This window comes from Micromys minutus (genome assembly GCF_963924665.1).
Source record: "Micromys minutus genome assembly, chromosome: 1".
Classification (NCBI taxonomy): domain Eukaryota; kingdom Metazoa; phylum Chordata; class Mammalia; order Rodentia; family Muridae; genus Micromys; species Micromys minutus.
The window spans coordinates 190,676,687-190,685,915 of record NC_137969.1 but is presented as its reverse complement, the minus strand read 5'-3'; the positions used below and the strand labels follow the sequence as shown (position 1 = coordinate 190,685,915).

Sequence of the window (9,229 nt, the reverse complement as noted above, 5' to 3'; positions counted from 1 at the left end):
TGAGAAGTTTTGGGTAAATTTATTTTCGTAATCTTTCTGACATTGGTGTTCTCTTGTCTCCTACAATATAATAGTACAATAATTATACAATGGGGTTATTTTAAAGTAGGATATTCATAAACCAATAATGTGATTTGAACCTAAGAACAAATAATATTTGTGCTATTTCTTCAGAAGTCCTTTATCTTTCTTTAACTCAATATGTTGGCTATCCTGTATGGATTCCTTTTTTCTACTCCAAATGTCTAGTCTGAGTTCTTTTATAAGAAGATTTAGATCAGACTTATTATTAAAAACTCTATATTCATTCTCTTGCTTCTGTACTTTGCTCTCCAAGCACTGCCTTGGCCTTGCTAAATTTTTGCTCATATTAAAGAGTCCTGCAGAGTTTATCTTTCTCTTTATCAGTCTGAAATATTCAGTATTCTCTGTAGGGCTGGCTTTGTCGTCATAGGCACCCTCAATCTGCTTTTGTCATGGAAAATTTACCTTTCTAGTTCAGTTTTAATATATTTTTTTTCTGAGTGTATTAGAGTAGACTTGTAATTGCGGCCCTTTGGAATTAAAAATACTTGTTTCCAAGCCCTTATGACTTTAAACAATTCTATTGAAAAATCAGCAGTTAATGTCATGGCCCTGCTTTGATCTGGCTCTTCTCTGTTTCAAATTTCCACATCTCTTCTTCTGTAAATTATTTTATTCATGATATTATTACATGACAAGTTTCTTATATGTTTTTTTTTTTTTTTTTTTTTTTTTTGGTTTTCTGTAACCCTTACATATTTATATAGCTATATCTTTCTCCTAGATTTAGAAACTTTCCTCCAGGATTTTATTGAAAATATTTCCTATTTATTTGGTGTGAGATTTTTCTTTCTTTTATGCTCATAATTCATAAATTTTGTTTTTCCATCGTGTTTCAAAAAACTGCCCTGTTCTGTTCATATAATTTTCACATTTATTTTTTATATTGACTAATGAAATACCTCTACCTCACTCAAGCTCTAAAATTCTATACTCTACAAAATTCATTCTATTGTAAGATTTTCCACTAAAAATTTTGTTTGGCCTACTATAAATCTCATCTTCTTCATTATTTAAATTTAGTTTTTTACCACTTTATTCACATTTATTTTCATATTTTAAATGGGTTCTTTTTTATTCAGGTGCTCATGTTATCTTGGAATATATTTTCTCTTTTTTGTGTTGTTTGAACTCATTTACAAATTTTCTTTTGAACTGTGTATCTAAAATTTTATCCACATCATGTGTGTTGGGAGCAATTACCATGGGATTGGTAACTTTTGGAAAGACATATTTTCTTGGTTCTTTGTGTTCCTGGTGTTTTGGAACTAGGATCTGCCCATATGGAATTAGATCATTTGGTTAGGAGTTTAGAATTTTGTTGTTTCCTACTTTTAGATGTCAAGAAAAGGTAAGATTATAAAAGGGTTGGGAAGATATTTGCCTCTCTTACACTCTTGTTTAGGCTACAAGGCTCCATTTCCACATAAAGTTAAAGAGAGTCTACAACTCTAGCTTTTCTCTGACAGTAAACTCACCATGAACATGAAATATCAATTGGTTACAATATAGTCACCCTTAAGCGCCAATTGTTTGAGAGAGTAAAGATCAACCAATAAACACCATATGTGTATGAATATTCATTATTGTGGGTCAGAGTTGAGGCAAAGGGGAAGAAATCTTAGTGGCATTGGTGATAGGTATTGGGTTATTATACAGGAAGTAGAGGAAGGGGACATATATAAAATTAAAAATTATAGAAACAAAGAGAAGGGGATATGTGAGGTGTAGAAATTTTTTCTTGGTTTTATTATGAATTTTCCAATTCTGCCATTTATTTATTTATTTATTTTTTACAAAAAAGAAAAAAACAGTTTTATTTTCCACAAGGAAGAGCAATAGGAAAAGTCAAATCATTTCCCACATGGTTTTCTTAAAACAGAGCCTACAAGGACATATTCAGCACCAAATAAAAGATTACAACAGCCATAGAATATAACCTATAAAGCAAACATTTAATATTGCACTTTGTTTCTTGAACATTTTGGATTTTACTTTTCCTAAATGAAAAATTAGGAAGCTATCTTGAATACTAGAGCGTAACTGTGACCCTCAGATGTCATGTCAGGATGTGACCAATATTTAGAATAGTGTAATGCCTCTAAAGAGTAAAGAAGTACTTAAGGGAAAACAAAACTATTTCAACAAGTCATAAAAGAATTTTGTCTCCAGTGCCAATTGTCAGAATATTGGTCATTCTTGCTTAATAAAGTGTTTTGTAGATCTCAGTAGTGAGTGACCGAGGCCAGTACACCAACAATTGTTTCCTCCTTAGACACAACAGAGTCAGGTGTTTTCAGACATTCCCTCCCAACAGAAACAAAACCACCAAATGTCCTTTATGCCAAATATCCCATCAGCTTCTTCTGAGGGAGGACATTCACAAAATGACTAACAGTTAAAAAAATAATTCACCCCCATTTCCTCATTATCTAGTATTAGTTTGCTACGGGAGCACAAACCCTTTAACTAAATCACTTAAAACGCAATTCATTTTTACGATGGGCTCTCTTCACCCTGTCAGCATTATTCCAAACATGAATGATCTTTCATGGTTTCTTAAAGGCCACTTATGGAAAAGCCTATTTTGTATGAAGCGTTAAGACAGTATTTCATCAGGTCAAGCACCAGGCCAGAGTTATCAGTGTGCTCAGTCACTCCAAGTGTGGGTCAGAGGGCACGGTGACAGATGTAACACCATCGCACACATATGTTGCAACATCAGAGATGCTGGTGTCACTAAAAACAAAAGCCAACTCAAAACAACAACAACAAAAAAAAAACACAAGAAAAAATCACTATTCTGTACTTTGAGAAGATGGGGGTTTGAGTTGTTACATGAATGTTAATATATGGTTATGATCCAACCATAAATTATCTTTAAAAATAATTTACTGATGTGTTGCTCTACCTGTATACACTCAAAGCTAGAGACCTATCAATTCTTGTTTTAGATGATAGGAAAAAAATGTTGAAAAGCAACATTACCCACATGTATAAACTAAAGCTACGTATCCCAGCAAATGTTCTAGAATTTCTATATGTAAAGTACACACTTTGGGAACAAATCTGAGATTTTTATCTATTAAACTTCAGCAAATGTATAAATGAAGCTTCTTCCATCGTGACCTCGCCATACATATTCTGGATTATTGAAGTACTTTGCATCAGCAAAAATGATTTCCAACATATGTGTTTTGGAGGTAATTAAGTAACTCTGTATAAAAATAAATGCACTTTCCCCTCCCTTCCCTAGTGACTGGACAGCTTCCATTCATTTTTAAAGTAATAAATATAGTTTTCCAGAGCAATAGCCCTTGACTCTTTGCTGGTGCTGCCCTACTGTCTTTCTCCATTCTGAGCTTTTTTCTTCTTATATGTAATGATAAAAAGGGGAATGTGGGTGGGTTATCAGTTTTGTGTATGTCCCATTTCTGAGTTTCCCTCTTCAAAAAAGCCAACCAAATAACAATAACAAGAACAAGAACAACAACATAAGAGTGCAACAAACACAGACGGCATTCCGACAGTTTGGCAAGTGATATGTTCACCTGAGATTGAGTGATGTCAGTAACACAACGCTGCTGTGCAGTCAACAGTAGAAAGGCAACCCTCACAGGAACCAAACAGCCCCAGAGTCTCAGCGGCCTACTCTCTTCTCCTTGTATCTGTTGCTTATCTACTACAGTAGGCTGCAAAACATACAGCAAAAGGATTGGCTTGAAGGCATTTGATGTTTGTAAATAAATCCACAATAGGATCCAAGCTGAAGAGGTGATACATGGTCAGTCTAGTAGGACAATTCTGAGCATGTGCATACTCAGGTAGAGTCCAGGCTACATTAACTTAAAAAAAAAAAAAAATCCCAAAAAACAAAAAACCTGTCAGTGCGTTTTGTTTTTTGATGTCGAAGTTTTTAAAAGCTTTCTTTTGTTCCATGTTGTGCTGACCACAAACAAGTTTGAAGAGTATCAAGAGTCTGGCATAAATGGGAAAAATCTGTAGTGACATTGAACTGCACAATGTAGGCATTGAGCATCTGCAAATTTTCCAATTGGAAGGACAACATCCTTCGCAACGGTGTCTTGACAAATATGACTACAGGCTAAGGAGACTGCCTGACCTTGGCATGTGCCAGTTCTAAAGAAGGAAAGCTCAGATCTTCAAGCATGTTGTAGCAGCCCCAAATGATGCTGTAGGATTCTTAAGCATGATCACTGGTCGTTTCATGTGTTTGCCGTTAGTCTGGACAAAAGCAGTTCCACTTCCTCTAAACACGTGTCTCCAAGATATGTCTCTGTCCTCAGCCGGGAGAGATTCAGTTCGGAACCCACATCAACTTGATTCAGTCAGGTCTTCCTTCAGCGAGAGGTGCATGATGGCCTGTCCTCGGACGACTGATCAGGATTTGGATCAATCTCTGAATAGAGATGTGGAGGTAAGAACCGAAACTCCTGGATATAAGCAAACAGTGGTCCTTGAAGAACTCTCTTAAAGTCATCACATGCACTCATTGGCGCAAGATTATTCCGACTCTGTTCCTCAGTTACGACCTCTGCATAGCTGGGTGGTGCTTCAGGTCTTTCAGGAAGAGGCAGACTGAGCCAGTTCATGTTCATGCTACACTGACTGCTCACACTTGAGGTTCTGCTTCCAAATGGATGCAGAGGGACGGTCCCAATGACTAGCGGCAAAGTGAGAAGCAAGTCCATGGCCCCGGGAATATCCACGTACACCATTAGTGAGTACTCCACACAGATTATACCGCAGTCGAGGATGGAGGGGGAGACTGGGGGGATTTTGAGCAGCTTGCATTTCCACGTCTCCGTATTCCCAGATGATAAGGACTCTCCACGTAAATTTGCCACAAGCTGTTTAACTTCCTTCATTTTTCCTTTGGCATAGAAGGCCTGCGTTTGGTAAATGGCTGCCTTTGGCACTACCATTTGAGAAGAGCAGTTCTCAATCTCAGCAAATATCTGTATTGATTCACCTGGGGTGTAGCCCTTCATCTCAATTTTGGCACTTAAGGATATTGGGCCTGAGGTGCAAAACCAGCAATAGAGTGTCTTTTCTTTTGTGACTGCTTGGGGTGACAGTAATGAAGGAGTATTGATATCTATGTGCTCAAAGACTGTAAATTCCTTCCTTAATTTTACTGGTAGAAGCCAAGGCCTATGCAATTCGGCTTTCACCCAATAGCGCACAGTGCCGTGACAGCCTTCGAATGAGGTAGCAAGTGGTGTCTGTGGAAGCTCGAAGCTGAATGCATATTCATGCCTTCCTGAATGAATAATGTTGAAGCCTTCTTCAGAATTATCATCATCTCGTTCGTGCCCAATTAAGATGTCTTTATGGTTGAAATATTCTACTTCTTCGGTATAATTCTGTGTGTAGGCCGTATTGGAGCCGGCGTTTCTTGATTCAGTCCAGCGTACTTTCGCATGTCCTCTTGCATGAATTTTAAGAGATTTTACTCTGATTTCCCCAGTAACTTCTAAATTTACCCTGCCTGAGACAGTGTCCCCACTAGAATACACGGGGACATTACTGTCATTAAGACAGTCAAAGCTTATTGTCAAACTCTTTACCTTTCCCAGCACCATGATTATAACAAAATCTATTAAAAAAAAAAAATTCAAGATCGCAGATAAGATGGGATCTTCGCTTAACACTGATCGGTGTCTTTGCCGTGCAAAAGAAAAAAAAAATCTTGCAGGCAGGATCAGTGATTGTCTACAAATAGGTCATTGAGATTTCTTAAAAAGTCAGGGCAGCAGAGGAGCCGCTGCTTCACGCTCCCTCTCGTCTCAGTGGTCTCCTTACAAAGACGGGCGCCTGGAGGCCTGCCATTTATTTTTAATTGAAGAAATTTATTTAAAAAAACAAAGATAAATGTATGTTTTGATTAAAGGTAGAGTAAATAAAACAAGGTAATGATATGCATTCATATAATGTAGAACAGTCTCATCTCTCAGGAGAGCCCAACACATGGGCTCAGCAGTCAGTGATACCCTGTGTTCTTTGAGAGAGGAAAAAACATTAGCAAAGATGGTGGTATAAAGGAACAGGAAGGGAAAGGAAAAGACAAAAACAGTGAGGGAAGGAAGCAGCCTGTTGTACTGATACTGGAATCATATATATAATAAAGAGTGGTAGAGGGAAGTTTGGTGAAGACTTACTATGCAAGCAGATTCTCCTCTGCTTATTTCCTGACCTAGTAAGCCATCCTGGGTAAGGGGGAAAATTATAGCGGGCAAATGCTAACAAATAACATGATTTAGACTATAAATTTTATCCACATGGTGCTCTCTGAATGATTAATAGAGAGAGAAAGCCTAAAAAAGCCACAATTACAGTTTTTGTAGTGGAAATTACACCCTTGCACCCTGAATACATTGAAAGATGTTTGTGTTTTCCCTAACATCATGAAGCACTTAGGATTTTACTTATGAAGTTAAAATGGGCCATCGGAACCAATGATTCATCTAGACATTTTTACAAAATAGGGAACGAGTGCTAAAGGGAGGAATAAGGCATCAAATAAATTTTAAGTGCTTAATGCTGAGTGCTGAGAACTTCACCCCTCATGCCTACTTTTTTCTAATTCTAAAATCCCAGCCTTACTTAGCCCTACAAATGTGGGGAAACTGATTCATAGAAGTACAAGAAGAAAATATCAGTTATGCCACTCTTGGAAATATACTCAAGTGACTCTCATAGCACAAAGATTCTTGTTCAACTATGTTCATAGCAACTATATTCATAATGATCAGAAACTGAAAATGACCTAAATGTTCTCAGTGAAAGAATGGATAAAAAATTAGGCACATTTATACTTTGGAGTAATATTCTAATAAAAAGATCAAGAAATTTGTAGCTATATAGATAGAGCCAGAAAAAAAAAAGTCATCCTGAGTGATATAATCCAGAAACAAAATGACAAATGTGGCATTTACTCATGTATAAGTGAATATAAGCTGTTAAGTAAATGATAATCATGCTATAATCCGAGTACCCAGAAAGGCTTAGTACAAAGAGGAACCTAAGAGGGATACATGGACATCCATAAGTGGGGAAAATTAAGTATTTTGGGAGTGCAATGTAAGTAGATAGGAATGAAAACAGGAAAGGTGGGAGAAGGTATAAAAAGACAAACTTTGGGAAGAGATGATTGGACCTGTTATGCATGGGCAGGGGCAAGGGGTGATATGGAAACCTAGTACAGTAGAAACTCCTAGGATTGTGTGAGGGTGATCCTAGGAAAAGCTTCTACTAATAGGGAACATATACCCTGAACTTACCATCTTCTGCAACCAGGCACCTTGCAGTAGTGGGACTAAGACACCAACCCAGTCTCTAAATCTACAGTGCAATCTATCTTGCCTGTGAGACATGGAACAATGGAGGCACAAAACTTGTAAGAGTGGCCAACTAGTGACTGTTCAAATTTAAGACCCATGCCAGTAAAGAGCCGGAATGACAATGAACCAGCCCAGAGATGAGAGGGGGTGGGGAGGGAGGAAGAGAGGGAGGGAGGGAGAGAGAGAGAGAGAGAGAGAGAGAGAGAGAGAGAGAGAGAGAGAGAGAGAGCAATAAAATTATTTCTAATAACATTCTACTATGTTCATAAATCATGACCTAAACAGATATTTATCAGAGGGGCTTCCACTGGCATCCGAAGCAGAGATGTACAGCAAACATTAGGTGGAAAGAAAGCTCAAATTGCTGACCTGTACTATGTTTTTTGCTTTGGAGCTTGAGACCCTGCATAAGAAGGGAAGGTGGGGGAGAACTGTAGAAACCAGATGGGTTGAGAATACCAGTAGAATATGTCCAACTGAATCAACTTAGTAGGGTTCAAAGGGGCTATCAGAGATTCATGGAGCCTATATGGTTCTGCACTAAGTCCTCTGCAAGTTTGCTGTGGTTCTTAGCTTGCTACTTTTATTCTCCTAACAAGGAGAGTGATCATGGCTCTGACTGTTTTATCTGCTCTTGAGACCCTTTTGCTCCTACTGGGTTACCCAGCCCTGCTATGAGTCTTGGTGGATAGTCCTATCTTAACTTGTTATGCCATGCTAGGTTAATATCCCTGGGAGGTTTGCTCTTTTCTGAATGGATAAAGAGAAGTAATGGATTGGAAAAAGTGAAAATAGTTGTTTTTAACAAAATCTCAAATTTTAATCTTGCCAAAAACGATAAGGAGCCAGAAGCTGGGATGAAAGCTTGCTAGCTCAAAGAGGCAAAGAAAGCACACAGTTAACCTTCCTCCATAGCCAATGCCTGCCCCCCAAAAAGCAAATTCTTCTTCTGTCTCCCAAACTCCCAAACTGAATGTCCCTCTCTTTTATTTCCTATTTGCCTTTCTCACTGATTCTTCTCACTCTCCATGTTTCTTTTTATTTTCCTCCTATGTTCTCTCTCAGTCAACTCATTGCTATGCCTCTTAACCTATGGTTGTCTTTACTTAATTCTGGTTATAATAAACAGAAAGTTCTTACATTAAAGGTGTGTTTTAAGGTCAAACCACACCACAATTATAAACAGTTTTTCCCCATAAACAGTTCATGCTCAGAGTTCACAGTGTGATCAAATCTCCTACAATAAGAAATGTGTTTTTATGATGTCGGAGGAGCTCAGAGATACATAGGGTGGGGAAACTGTGCTCAGGATGTGTTGTATGAGAAAACAATAACTACTTTTTAAAATGAGAAGTTTTTTTTTCTTTTTTTTTCAAACATTATTTGAAAAACAAAGATAAAAGAAACAAAAATTTTAAACATTTTTGCATAAATGTATTCAAATACAATTGTGTCAGTGCTTGGCTTTTTTTTCTTTTTTTTTTCTTAAGGTTTGATACTCTACATTAAGATCTTACTAGATACAATAAGCAAAAAGTACATGTAAAATAGGATGAAACCTGGAATTAGTCAACGCTTTCTTGGTGTGTAAGGATTGAGCATGACGTTTTGTTATTTTTTTGTTTGTTTGTTTGTTTTGTTTTGTTTTGTTTTGTTTTTCTCTTGAACTTCACACAGTCTGTGAATTGTTTCTGGGTTAGCATCCCACTATCCGTGACTGCATATTATATTTGTTCCTTTGTGACGGTTATTTCACTCAGGATGATATTCTCTAGATGCAT

The 9,229-nt window shown here is 37.3% G+C and overlaps 1 protein-coding gene across 1 annotated transcript; it reads right to left on the bottom strand.

The window, feature by feature from the left end:
* Nucleotides 1–4,445: 4,445 nt before the first annotated feature.
* On the bottom strand, nt 4,446–5,690 carry LOC308433505 (arrestin domain-containing protein 3-like; the record flags this gene model as incomplete). The annotated part of the gene is made up of 1 exon (XM_080933591.1): nt 4,446–5,690. One exon carries the CDS (start codon nt 5,688–5,690, stop codon nt 4,446–4,448), a length of 1,245 nt encoding a protein of 414 aa, XP_080789717.1.
* Nucleotides 5,691–9,229: the final 3,539 nt, after the last annotated feature.